This window comes from Drosophila persimilis, unplaced genomic scaffold (genome assembly GCF_003286085.1).
Source record: "Drosophila persimilis strain 14011-0111.01,24,50 unplaced genomic scaffold, DperRS2 tig00001776-arrow-arrow-pilon, whole genome shotgun sequence".
Lineage (NCBI taxonomy): Eukaryota > Metazoa > Arthropoda > Insecta > Diptera > Drosophilidae > Drosophila > Drosophila persimilis.
This window is the reverse complement of record NW_020825569.1, coordinates 6,241-20,348: the sequence shown is the minus strand read 5'-3', so window position 1 is coordinate 20,348 and position 14,108 is coordinate 6,241. Positions and strand designations below refer to the sequence as shown.

At 50.1% G+C, this 14,108-nt stretch overlaps 1 protein-coding gene across 1 annotated transcript; it reads left to right on the top strand.

Moving 5' to 3' along the window:
• The first annotated feature begins 200 nt into the window (after positions 1-200).
• Positions 201-3,665, top strand: LOC113567110 (IQ motif and SEC7 domain-containing protein 3-like). The gene is made up of 5 exons (XM_026994287.1): positions 201-265; positions 551-747; positions 816-2,119; positions 2,187-3,039; positions 3,104-3,665. The coding sequence occupies exons 1-5, from the start codon at positions 201-203 to the stop codon at positions 3,580-3,582; spliced, it is 2,898 nt and encodes a 965-aa protein (XP_026850088.1). The 3' UTR covers positions 3,583-3,665.
• Positions 3,666-14,108: the final 10,443 nt, after the last annotated feature.

The following is a 14,108-nucleotide window of genomic DNA, read 5'->3' as shown; positions in this document are numbered from 1 at the left end:
GGCGACGAAGAGGACAACAACATCAGCAGAAGCAGAAGCAGCAGCAGCCAATACATACAAAAAAACAGACGCCTGCTGCCTCTGGCCCACGCACTGGGCGACGACGTCCAGAGCAGCCATTGAGCCGTTCCCAGGCACAACAGCAGCAGCAGCTACAGCAGATGCAGCAGCACCAGCAGCAGCAGCACCAGCACCAGGGAATGCACAAGAAGAACTCGATCCGCAATGGCGGAGATGTCCTCAAGCGCGGACGGGCACAGTCAGCGTAAGTATTGCCTCTCTCAAAGGGAAAACCATGGACACGATTGGGGAGCCTCTTCTTTATGGGATTACCCAAAGATATAAGTCTCGTTTGGAGGCATTGAGTGTCTTGAAAGGGAATCGGGAACAGATTAATAGAATAGATACGACCCTTTGGTGATATTTTGGCGATGTCCCTTCCGTTTAAAGACGGAAATTCTGCTGTTAAAAATTCCAGTTTAGATCTCTGTTTGTTTTGCCTCAATCAATCAACAATCAATAGCATAGCATAGTTGTTAGCTCTGTGACAAAGCATAGATACGTATCTACGGAGGAGATTGAAAGCAGTACAGGAGGCAGGTGGCAGCTGGACTAAGAGCTCTATTAAACGCCAGATCCCCTCCTCCATTGCACACTCTGGGCATTCTGGCAATCAAAAGTCGCGCTCTCTGTCGATGCGGGAGCGACGACAGCTGGACTGCAGTCCCATACCACGTAGTCAATCGGGTAAGGAATCACTCTCTCCCCCTGCTTGTGGATCCTTTGCTTAATCCAACTCCTCTGTCTTTTTGCAGGCGCCTCTCCCGTTTCCATTTCGGGATCCACAGCCACCGCTGGCGGAATGGCCTCCCATCCGCATGTGAATCTGCTGCACGCGGCCGAGCCGCATTACTACAATGCCCAGGGAGCCGTCTACTACACCAGCTACCACGGCTCCCCGCACGACCTGAGCTACGCCAGCTCCGCGGACGTCTCGCTGAACGCCTCGTGGGTGAACGCCAGCGGGCACAGCCCCCACACGCCCTACTACTCGGCGGCACAGATCTACATGCGCCCCAAGGGCGGCAGCACCACGCCCACTCCCAGCTGCAGCGGCAGCACGGGCAGCGGCAGCGGCAGTGGCAGCGGCAGCTGCAAGAAGGTTCCGCCGGAGGTGCCCAAGCGCACCTCTTCGATCACGGCACAGCAGCAGAGCCAGCTGCTGCTGCTGCAGCGCCAGACACCGCCGCCCCCGTCGCTGCTGCGGACCAACGGGCTCTGCAAGACGGCGGAGAACGGCAGCCTGACCTCCGTCCAGAGTTCCGGCTCAGACTCGAGCGTCACCTCGGCGGAGCGGAACATGAACAGCGACCTCGGATCGGACCGCAGCAACTCCCCCCACACGTGGAAGCGTGGCACGGCCCTGAACAGCTCCCAGCAGTTCTCCACGCACTCGGCCGACTCGGTATCGGTCTCGGTGCCCAGCGGAGGTGGAGGTGGAGCCGTTGTGGTCTCCGGAGCAGCCATAGCTGCTGCTGGGCCCGGAGCTTATGCCGCACAGATGCAGGCGGCCGTGGCAGCGGCCACAGCGGCGGGCGGAGTACCGCCGACGGACGATCATGCCGTCTCGTCGCACACCAGCGCCGCGCAGTACGAGCAGCACGAGCAGCAGCAGCTGCAGGCAGCGGCCTCCGCCGCGGGCGTGGCCCAGAACTACAAGATGTCGGAGACCATACGCAAGCGGCAGTACCGCGTGGGCCTCAATCTGTTCAACAAGAAGCCGGAGAAGGGCATCACCTATCTCATCCGCAGGGGCTTCCTCGAGAACACGCCACAGGGCGTGGCTCGTTTCCTGATCACGCGCAAGGGCCTCTCCCGCCAGATGATCGGCGAGTATCTGGGCAATCTGCAGAACCAGTTCAACATGGCCGTGCTCAGCTGCTTCGCCATGGAGCTGGACCTGTCCGGCCGCCAGGTGGACGTGGCCCTGCGCAAGTTCCAGGCCTACTTCCGGATGCCCGGGGAGGCGCAGAAGATTGAGCGGCTGATGGAGATCTTCTCGCAGCGCTACTGCGAGTGCAATGCGGACATTGTGGGGCGCCTAAGATCATCCGATACGGTAGAGTCTCCCCTCCCCTCCCCTCCTTGGAGGTTCGCCTACTAATCCGATTTATATTTGTTCAGAGATCTTTGTGCTGGCATTTGCCATCATTATGCTCAATACGGATCTGCACACGCCCAATCTGAAGCCGGAAAGGCGCATGCGCGTCGAGGACTTCATCAAGAATCTGCGAGGCATCGACGATTGCCACGACATTGACAAGGACATGCTGAGCGGCATCTATGAGCGCGTCAAGTCGGACGAGTTCAAGCCGGGCAGCGACCACGTCACCCAGGTGATGAAGGTGCAGGCCACCATTGTCGGCAAGAAGCCGAATCTGGCGCTGCCCCACCGGCGGCTGGTCTGCTATTGCCGCCTGTACGAGATACCCGACGTGAACAAGAAGGAGCGGCCGGGCGTCCACCAGCGCGAGGTGTTCCTCTTCAACGACCTGCTGGTCATCACCAAGATATTCAGCAAGAAGAAGACCTCCGTGACGTACACGTTCCGCAACAGCTTCCCGCTCTGCGGCACGGTGGTGACCCTGCTGGACATGCCCAACTATCCGTTCTGCATCCAGCTGTCGCAGAAGGTCGACGGTAAGATCCTGATCACCTTCAATGCCCGCAACGAGCACGACCGCTGCAAGTTTGCCGAGGATCTCAAGGAGTCCATCAGCGAGATGGACGAAATGGAATCGCTGCGCATCGAGGCAGAGCTGGAGCGCCAGAAGTCGGCGCGCAACCGGGCCCCGGGGAACGCAGAGAACCGCGATAGTGGCGTGGCCGATGTGGAGGTGTGTCCCTGTCCCTATGGCTCCCAGCCAGGCGGCGGCTCCCAGGCAGCCGGCGAGCAGGCAGCTGGCAACTCGGCCGACTCCACGCAGCAGCTGAAGCGCAGTGCGCTCAGCAACAGTCTCCTGGACATGCACGAGCAATGTGAGTTCTCAGACTCAAATTTTGATATGTGAGAGCGTTTGTCTTATTCCGAGTCTCCTTCCAGTTGGCAACGAGAAGCCCCAGCGACGAGGCAGCGTCGGCTCCCTGGACAGCGGCATGAGCATCTCCTTCCAGTCGACCACCACGTCCAGCGCCTCGCGGGAGAATGCGGCGGCCATTGCAGCTGCCGCCAATGCAGCGGCGGCTGCCAAGATGCGTTTCAACATGCCGCCAACGGCGGCGATTGCCACGCCCAACAATGTGTATGCAGCGCCCGGAATGCAGGCGTACACGCATGCCAACTTTGTGCAGCAGTCGCAGGCCGCCTACATGATGCAGCAGCAGCAAATGCTTCAGCAACAGGCACAAATGCAAGCCCAGGCGCAAGCCCAGGCCCAAGCGCAGGCTCAGGCGCAGGCGCTACAGCAGCAGGGAGGCGGAGGAGCAGGAGTAGGAGGAGGAGCCGTGGTCACGGGTCGAATCCCTGGAAGGGAGAGGAAGGCCTCACGCTCCGATGAGAACGCACGGTCGACGGAGGTCTAAGTCATCTACTCATCTACGTATTGTACATTTCCGTTGTTCAGCAAAGCGATAAATATTAAATCTATATAGCATATAGAGTCAAATATCTGTATAATCCGAATCGAAACGAACCGAAAGCCATTTTTTCTGCAACACCTAACAAACAAACATACACACACACCACACACACAGCTTACGAGTATATAGTGAATTTTGAATGTTCCTTCGTTCTCTGCTAATATTAATTGATGTACATAAATTAAACAATTGTCTGTTTCCCGCACTATCTACTTGCTAAAATAAGTTTCTAAAACTAATTGTATATATATACATTCAGCATACACGCATACACGTACGATATACATATACATGTAGCCCCTACGATCTACGATAGCTATTCTCAATATATATATACAAACACGTACACAATCTTCTCTACCAATTAATTACAAATGCGATCTATGAATGTACGATTACTAGTTCTATTAGCACATACTAACATCCCGCCCCGTTGAGTGCGCGGATGATAGTTTTTTTGCCCCTGCTCCAGCCAATGCTCCACTAGCTCTACCTCACTCACCTGCAAATGCAACTAGTAGCTGCGGCACAGGAACCCACAGCAGCAGCAGCGGCGGCGGCGTTGGGCTGCTCCAGCTGCCCGCCCTGAGTATGCCCAATGCCAGACAAACTCGGATGCTGCAGCGACAGCACCAACCAACGACAATTATTCCCCCCCCCCCCCATCATTCTGCCAGCTGTCCCCGACATTATGCCCATTCTGGACAAGCTGCAGAATGACCCGAGGGTGGGCAACAGTAGCTATCACACCAAGCTCATCAGCCGCAATGGTGTCCGTATCCAGGCCCGCGACATGGCTACCAGGGATGCCATCATGGCAATCCTGGGCGATGGCGACGGCAACGAGGCGATGACTGGCCACTACACACACCAGCACAAGAGTGACCGTGGGCTACGGATCGTCGTGCGAGATCTACACCACTCCACAAGCACCCAACTAATAAAAAATCAGATGGCCGAATTGGGTTATTATGTTATATTTATTAGAGCCATTAAAGGGAGATCCGATGGACAGCCGCTCGACCAGTTCGAGTTGGAGATAGCCCCCAAGCCGGATGAAAGCCACCACGATGTCCTCCAATTAACCCAGCTGGGCAACCAGTTGGTGACCGTTGAGAGGCAGGCCAAGCCGGTGGACCCAGCCCAGTGCCACAGATGTCAGGCATTCGGGCACACCCGCACCTACTGCAGGCGTTCATTCGTCTGTATGAAGTGTGCGGGTGCCCACGCGTCCACGGCATGTGCCAAGCCAAGGGCAGACGCCCCTAAATGCGCCAATTGCCAGGGCGCCCACATCAGCGCCTACAAGGGATGTCCGGCATTCAAGGCAGCAAGGGGCCGCCTTCTGTCCCACCGAGTGGCCATGCAGGAGTTGCGTCGCAAGCGCAGCTCGCTTCTGCAGCCATTGCCAGAGCAGCAGCCACCACCAGCAAGAACAACACCAGCACATCCAGGGCGCCGACAGCAGCAGCAACAGCAAGCTCAAACGCCAGCCAATCCCTGGCGCGGACAGCAGCAGCAGGCAGCATGGACGCCACTCAATGTCTCCTCTCCTGGGCGACGAAGAGGACAACAACATCAGCAGAAGCAGAAGCAGCAGCAGCCAATACATACAAAAAAACAGACGCCTGCTGCCTCTGGCCCACGCACTGGGCGACGACGTCCAGAGCAGCCATTGAGCCGTTCCCAGGCACAACAGCAGCAGCAGCTACAGCAGCTGCAACAGCAGCCGCAGCGCGAACAACAACAGCGACAGCAGCAGCAGCAGCTTGCCAACAACCGCTCCCGGAACGCCAATCTTGCGAGGGATCCTGCAGCCAGGCACTGTTGGAGAATACGCAGAGGATGACGCGATTGGAAAAGAGGCTGGAAGCGATGATGTCACTACTCACCTCGCTCATCCAATCCCAGGCAGTGACGGCAACTCCAGCAGTTCCAGTGACATCGGAAAATCCACCAACAATGGCAGCAGCAGCAGTGGTTGCCCCAGCTCCACAGCCACCACAAAAAACGTCAGGGCCAATGCCAGCCGCCATTCCAGAGACGGATCCTGAAACGGATGAAGAAAATGATGACGATGAGATGTGGACAGATGACGACTCCATGGATGACATTAAGGCCTACGCCCGCAACATGAGGTACCATCTTGACAACCAGATATCCTGGAACGCTGTGTACTAATTGGACACATCTCTGCCACTGCAATGGATTAAATGACAAATGCATATCAACCGCATGCCACAACAAAAATTAACAACGGACGCTGCCGCCATCAAAGCAATTAAATAAAACATCAACACACACACAAACATCCATTACACTTGGGCGGCCGGACCTGTGCCGTTCGAGTAGATGTGTGTCGTGTCCGCCATCGTCCTTAGCTGGTGGCCGGATCCAGTGCCATGGCATTCAGAGTGCCCTATGGTCCTGGAAAAGGAAAAATCCATCAGCCACACATACGATTAAAAAGGGCGCTCAAAATACTTACCGCCAGCCATTCAGACACACACACACAAACATCCATTACACTTGGGCGGCCGGACCTGGGCCGTTCGAGTTATGCCATCGCCATCGTCCTTAGTTGGTGGCCGGATCCAGTGCCATGGCATTCAGAGTGCCCTATGGTCCTGGAAAAGGAAAAATCCATCAGCCACACATACGATTAAAAAAGGGCTCTCAAAATACCTACCGCCAGCCATTCAGACACACACACACACACACATCCATTACACTTGGGCGGCCGGACCTGGGCCGTTCGAGTTATGCCATCGCCATCGTCCTTAGTTGGTGGCCGGATCCAGTGCCATGGCATTCAGAGTGCCCTATGGTCCTGGAAAAGGAAAAATCCATCAGCCACACATACGATTAAAAAGGGCTCTCAAAATACCTACCGCCAGCCATTCAGACACACACACACACACACATCCATTACACTTGGGCGGCCTGCAACACTGCACATTTCTGCACATTTCGATCTCATTTCTTTAACCCCTTCTTCCCCCCCCTTATTGTTACTATCGTAATTAGGGCGGTTCTCCGACACCCCACTAAAAAAAATTATTACAATCTGTGATAAAACTTCGGCGGCAACGGTGCTGACAATTGATTATCGGTTTCGTAATCGACTTTCAAATCAGCATCAGTTGTCGCCACACCCCACCACTACGGCCTAAATTGAGCCAAATATGCAAGTCTTCGCATATATCCACTACGTTCCCTATAAACTGCTCGCCCAGGCGGCAAGGGTAGTAGAGGGGACTGAAGACCACATACCGCATTACAACCAACAAAACATCAAGTTGACAAACTCACAGGGGATCAAATCAAATTTTAAGTTAGGGAAAATTACAAAGAAGAGACAGCATACTTTTGAGCGCGGCCCCACTTTACTTTCTTGACTCACACCGCACACACACACACTTGACACCCTCTTGACAATTCATACTTTTGGAGCCTTTTGCCCCGATCGTGGAATCGAGTCTCGAGTCTGGATCTCTGTCCAAACGAGAAAAAGTCGTGTCGTGAGCGTTGTGGAGTCGAGTCGTGTTTGAGGTTTAGTCCCTCCGTCAAAGTGCCGAAAAGTTTATCTCTCTCTCTTTCTCTTTTTCCCTTGCCCCCCCCTCCCCCATGCTGACTGCGGGCCTAGTCGAGGTTACAAGTGTTTAACGTTGCTGCAGTTTATATGTTTGTAAATTATTGTGCCATTAAATGTACCAGTAAAAAGTGTTTGAGTGCCGTTTAAAAGTTAAATTGTAAAAAACAAACAAACAACGAGGGGGAACGTTGTGAGTTGCTGCGGACACCGCAACTCTAAGGTTATACCCGATACTAAGTCAGTATGGCTCTCCTCCGGCAGACGCCGCTAATATTTAACGACACGACAGAGAGTCGACAAGACAGGAAATCAGTCTGAGCGTGACGTCGGGCGCTGCGTAGCCACTGCAAATTGATTTGTTCCTTTTGGCTAAATGGTCTGATCTGATCCAGATTCAACAATCTAATAGATATGGTCATTATCTATGATTCTGCGTTTTTAGTTTTCTCAAATCTGCAATATTGTGGATGCAACAGATTTTCGTCCTTTGTGGGGGCGGATGGGGGTGGGGCGAAATTCTGAGATATACGTTTTATAGTGACATCTTAAAGGAGTGTGTGCACCAAATTTGGTTACTCTAGCCTTAATAGTCTCTGAGATTTGTGGTTGCCTCAGATTTTCGTCCTTTGCGGGGGCGGAAGGGGGTGTGGCGAAATTTGGACAGGAAACGGTCAAGGTCCGATATCACAGGAGTGTGGATACCAAATTTGGTTGCTCTGGCTTTTATAGGTTCTGAGATCCTTGAACTCATATTTTGCAATTGGCAAAACCGACCATGAAACCTGTGTGTTAGAGTGAGACAGAGCGAGAAAGAGTGAAATTGTTTTCGTGATTCTGGCTGTAATAATTATACGATCTGGTTCAGATTTTGCACTCTAGAAGATATAGTCATCTTCTACGATTCTGCGTTGTGGATGCCACAGATTTTCGCCTTTTGTGGGGGCGGAAGTGGGCGGGGCAAAGTTTTGAAATATTTTTGGAGCAGTGACATATCACAGAAGTCTGGATCCAAAACATCGTTGCTCTAGCTCTTATAGTCTTTGAGCATTAGGCGCTGAAGGGGACGGACAGACGGACAGACGGACGGACGGACAGACAGACAGGGCTCAATCGACTCGGCTATTGATGCTGATCAAGAATATATATACTTTATAGGGTCGGAAACGATTCCTTCTGGACGTTACACACATCCACTTTTACCACAAATCTAATATACCCCAATACTCATTTTGAGTATCGGGTATAAAAAGACAGGAATCAACAAATAGAAATTTTGATATTCAATCTACAACATTTCACAGAATATATCGAAGATATAGAACTAGGTATGCAATTAACTAGGCTCGGTATATTTAATCCAAAATTATTAAAACAAGACTACCTGGAACAAATAAATTCTGAGAAAATACTAAATATAAAAACCTCCACATGGCTAAAATCCGATACCAACGAAATTCTAATAATTTCCAACATTCCCAAAGACATTACAAAAGTACCAATCTATAAAATCGTTCCGTATCCAGACGAATTAAATAACATGTTAACAGATATGACATACGACAAGTACTACATAAAAAATGAAGAAGTATTTGTTAAAGAAACTAGATTGAAAACCAATGACAATTGTATAAAAGGAATTTTAATGCAAACTCCCACTAAATGTCCATATTCCAAAACTTTTCAAAACTTTCAAATAAACTTTATTGAACCCAATATACTAATCACGTGGAATCTTCCAAAAACAACGCTAAATCAGAATTGTGTAAACCAAGAAATCATAGCGGAAGGAAATACCATTATAAAAATCTACAACTGTTCAATCCAATTAAATGAATTTACAATATCAAACACAATGTTAGATTTTGCCCAGAATGTTTATGTCAACAACAACATAACTAAAATAAAACCACTGTCGTATGTCCAAACTAATGAAATAATTATGCAATACACCACATATAGTAACCTATTACAAATAAGTCTACTAATTTCATTTGTCATAATTATATTAGTACTACTAAGTTATGTAGCTGTTAAATTTACGAAAACTTCTAAAAGAGTCACGGTTAAATGTATAAACCCTATAATAGAAGCAGAAGAGGAACCAACCTCAGCCACCGCACTTGACACCCCGTCACTATACCCGAGGGTAATCGCCTAGGGACAGGCTAATAACAAACGTTGGGGGAGTGACATATCCATAATTCCCCACATCCCATACACATTATGTTTATGTACAATTCATCCACCCCATCCACACAAGTAACAGGACCCCACTCAAGAATCAATAACTGTTTCTTCCCATACTCCAAGCTAGGGCCCCCCATAATATAAACAATGGACCACATTGTTTCAGCAACATTAGAATCACGCCACTCTCGAGAAATCGATTCTTTAGAATCACGCCACTCATGAGGACCAATCAAAGCTAGACATAAAACCAAGGAGTATCACATTCCTAGCTCCGTCATGTAATGCAACACCGATCGCCAGCAGTGGATGCCTTTCATCAAAGCCGACGCATCCCCAAATATCGATCCAGGCACGTACGCCACCGACACGAAGATGCAGCCGAGGAAAGCAACGCCCGAAGCCAGAGTCGGGAGTTCCAAGAGAAGGGCTCATGGAAACTAGCCAGCAGCAGAGAGATCAGTTCCGTTTGAGACAAGCAGACCGAAAGTCAAGTCGGGGAATTCATTTAAATCTTGTGACATAAAGATATTTAAGTTTGTAAAATAAAAGTATTTTTTTAAAAACTTAAAATCGAGTTGCGGATATTTAACTATATGTATATCATCATATACTCCTTGATCGATCACTCCATTGTTTCTATTCGGTTTTCTTTAGTCATTTAGTTTTATTTTGCGTTACATGCCGGAAAAAGCATTCGATTTTGCTAAATTTTCTAGTACTTAAATAAAATTCGTAAATTTCCATAATGTTCGATTGGTCACTCCTGTTCTTTCTCTATGCGGCCGTGTCCTTTCTGATTCTCCTCATGCCGGTGGTCTTTGTGGTGCACCGGAAGATGATCTCACAGATGGTGCTGGAGTGCCCTGACGTCGAAGCACCGATGGGAATCGGACTGCGGGAGGACGAGCTGGAGGAGCTGCGGGAAGCATCTCCCGTACAGATGAAAATTGAGAATCGACTAGCGAAGGGGATACAGAATGCAGCAGAGGAGGAGACGATTGCAGAGACTTCAGTGGAGAAGGAGGCTCCGGAAGAGACTCCAGAAGAGACTCTAGAAGAGACTCCAGAAGAGACTCCAGAAGAGGCTCCAGAAGAGACTCCAGAAGAGACTCCAGAAGTGACTCCAGAAGTATCTCCAGAAGAGCCGGAAAATCTTCAGAATTTAAAAGAGATTCAGATTCCAGAAACGCCAGAGATGCCAGAGACTCCAGAAAGGAAGAAGATGCCAGAGATTCCAGAAGAGCAGACGATTCAGACTCCAGAAGGGAAGAAGGTGGAGATGGAGCCTCCGGCAGAGAAGAAGGAGGTGGACAATCCCGTAGAGAAGGACATACGGGCTGCTTTGGAGGAGGAGAGCACCCAGAATCCTGCAGAAAAGGTCGCTCCCTAAAGATGTTGCAATCAATTGGCTGATGGCGTAACAGTGACAGTAATCCCTGGCATACGGAAACATTAAACGAATAAAACTGGTTCTTGCAGTCCACTCTTGCAGTCTCTTGCCCTGGCCCTCTCTTTGCCCCCCTCCGTGGTGTGTCTGGGCCGCTTTGTGGCACGCTCCATAACGCAACGGGGGCTGCTCAGCCCCCATTCCCATTCCCCAATCAAAATGCACAAACTAATGTAAAATCAATAATAATTACACTTCTGGCGGAAAGGCGGCTCGGGTCGGCGCGGTGTGGTTCGGTTTGGGCCTTTCAGGTCAGACATAGACGCGAGCCGCCGCCGCAAATGCAGCGACACTTGTTGCATGTCAAGCAGGGAGGAAGAAGCAGCACAGCAGCGCAGCAGCGACTGGCAGAGACTGTGACTGCGGAAGTTTTGGCTCGCGAGTGCAGGCAGCGGCGGTGGTTTTGTGTGACGTTTGTGTGTCGAGTAGAGATACAAGATACGCGATACGCGATACAAGACACCAGTTGCACGTCGCACGTCGCACGTCCAGGGGCTGTCTGGTTGGTCAAACAGAGGGACGGGGGACGGCGAAGAGAAGCCAGAGCTGTGGCTGCCCCAAACATGTGCAACGTGCAGCGGCAAACAATTAGGGGCGACGTGTGGCAGATGTTTTTCCTTGCCCCTAAAATTGAAAGCAGGACCTCTTAAAAAATCACTAGAGAGGGAGAGGAGGGGAGAGCCGAGAGTGCGGAGAAGTGCGGAGAAGTGGCAACAATGACAAGCGGGTTCTCCTCCAGCTGCTGCTGCTTTCGTTGTTGTTGTTGTTGTTGCCGTTGCTGTTGTGTGGCAAGCAAAACTACCTGCTGCCGCCTGTTGTCCTTGCAACAACAACAAAAAAAAACCCTGAAAGATAAAGCCACGATGGTGCCAGGTGCAGCTGGAAAACTGTCCAAAAGGAGAGACAGACACAGACACAGATACAAAGAGAGAGAGAGAGCGAGAGAGAGATAAAAGGATGCCCCTTTTGAATGGTTATCCTTCGGCTGGAATCCTGTTTTAGCTGATCCTGTTTTGTACTCCTCTTTCGCTCGGCTCGCTAGGTGCAAATCTGCAGCTGCCACAAAATGTGGAAGAATGAGAAACAGAGACACTGAGAGATCGATACCCCGTTGCGGGAAAATGATTTGTAACGGTTGCGGTTGGACAATACCGATTCAAAATAGGTTATCGCTATGGTGCTCGGATATCGCATGCAATAACCTTGGGCCAATTAGCGCTGCAGGGCATAGTATAGTTGGGGTGGGTGCAAGCAAGCTCGAGGTAGGGAACAGCTGAGCTGAGCTGCCGTAAGTGCTGTGCAGCGCATCGCAACGGAGCTTTCGAAGCCGAGCTTTAAGATCGGTAAGCTCGTATTTAAGCAGTGCAAAAGCCCCAGAACGTTCTCTTTTGAAAATGTGAATCTGTGCAGCCGGTGGCTATCTCCGCTTCGGTAAAAAAATATATAACTCAATCCCAAAATAAAAGAAAAGTAAGAAAGTACAACCCAAATAAGTGCCACAAAGACAATCCGAAAATAAATAAAACGGAACGGGAAAGTCCCACCCGGTGGGCGCGCCGCAAAAATCGGGCGACAATTAATAACCGTGCGCCGAGAAAACTGGCAAGAAAATACCCTGGCGAAAAGTGCATATTTGCCTCGCCTCGCCAGCAAGTGTTGTTCTTGGTGCAAACCCGTGCGTCCCACAACTCGGCCAGGAGAACCCACCACTCGTGTCTCCGTGGAAAAGCCCGGAAAAAACCGGTATGTAAAAGTGCCCTGTAGGGAAAATTTAGATTTTTTTCTGAGCCTCGTGGTTTTGGTTCTGTTTCGCCCATAGGGCCCTGGCCCCGAGCGGTAGCCACCCGGCTCTCCCAAAGTTCTGCCCCCACCCACACCAAACTCCCACCCTTGACGGGAGTACTCTTCGGAGTCGACCTTGGTGTGGGGCCGCGATTTTTTTCCCCCTTTTGGAGTCGTTGAAGCATCCACCTGCCCGGCGACATAACCTCCACCGGCCCTGACCCTTGCGCCATATCTAACGTACGCGCATAGAGGGCATCGAGGGCATCGTGATTACCCCCCCTCCCTATGCGCCGCTAACTCGCTGTCTGCGACGGCCTAGAAGACGCCGCCACGGATCCGGACCGAGATTTTGTAGCATAGTGTAGTTTTAATTGTAATTTTTCTTGTTCTTTAAGCACTTATATTCTTTAACTCTGACGTACAGTCCTACCTCGCTAGGCGTGAATGTGCCAGTTCCCAAAACGGAATTTATTTTTGCGGGTTGGAGACTGAACGATGTAATCATAAAATAACAGACAAAAAAAAAAAACCTTTTCATACCCCCCCCCCCCCCCCACCCGCCCCCCCCTATTTCCCAATCCCCCTCCGATTTGGGTACACACTAACCGGGTCTCCACAGCTCCACAACGAAAGGCGCCTTTCAGCGAGGGACCACTGTATGCAAGCCGTAAGTGACCCAATTTTAATTTTCTCCTTTGCGCCTGTCTTCGTTCCAATCTAAAACGCATGCGCAGCGGCCAGCCGCTGCTGATAAGAGAGCGCAACGCTTGCGTTCCACACGCTCGAAGCTTTTCGGTCTCTTCGGTGCCAATGCTGCTAAGCTTGCATTGCTCGCATTCCCTGCATTCTTTTAATGCATGGAAACGTAGCCAAGCAATACACTAACCAACATAGAAAAAAAATCTCCTCAACCCAGAAAAAAAAAATTAAATAAATTTATAATGTTAAATTAAATTTCGTTTTGGCTCACCATTGCTGATCGCTGGTATGACCCCTGCTGCTTTTGAATATTTTTTTTATTTTAATTTTTTTTCCTTTATACATACCTAATTTACTTATTTTAATATCTTATATTATATTCCTATCTTATCTAATTATACTCCACCATTTATATATCCCTATAGCTATAAAATTTTTTTTAGGGATTAAGCCTCCTATTTTTTTTCCATTCCATTAAATTTTTTCTTGAGTTGCCTGCTGATTGTAGTGCAAGACTAGCGTTATGTTAAGAAGTGAAATTTGGTTTGTTAGTTTTGATTGAAGCAACATGTCGATGATGAAGTACCACGGAATATATTGAATTGTATTAGCAATGAACATGGAGTAGACTTATAATTTTCCTAGGGACAGGGTGACCTAATGGGGTAGGGTAAGAATATTAGGGATTTCCAGAACCTTCGCACCCCTGGAAATCATGGAAGGGTGGGTATAGAATCGTGTGGGTCGACTTCC

What these genes read in the sequence shown, in the direction of transcription:
- LOC113567110 (XM_026994287.1), top strand. Translation starts at nt 201, where the DNA reads ATGCACAAGAAGAACTCGATCCGCAATGGCGGAGATGTCCTCAAGCGC. An exon ending in CATACCACGTAGTCAATCGG is followed by an intron (nt 748 to 815) that starts GTAAGGAATCAC and finishes GTCTTTTTGCAG; the next exon opens with GCGCCTCTCCCGTTTCCATT. An exon ending in GCCTAAGATCATCCGATACG is followed by an intron (nt 2,120 to 2,186) that starts GTAGAGTCTCCC and finishes ATTTGTTCAGAG; the next exon opens with ATCTTTGTGCTGGCATTTGC.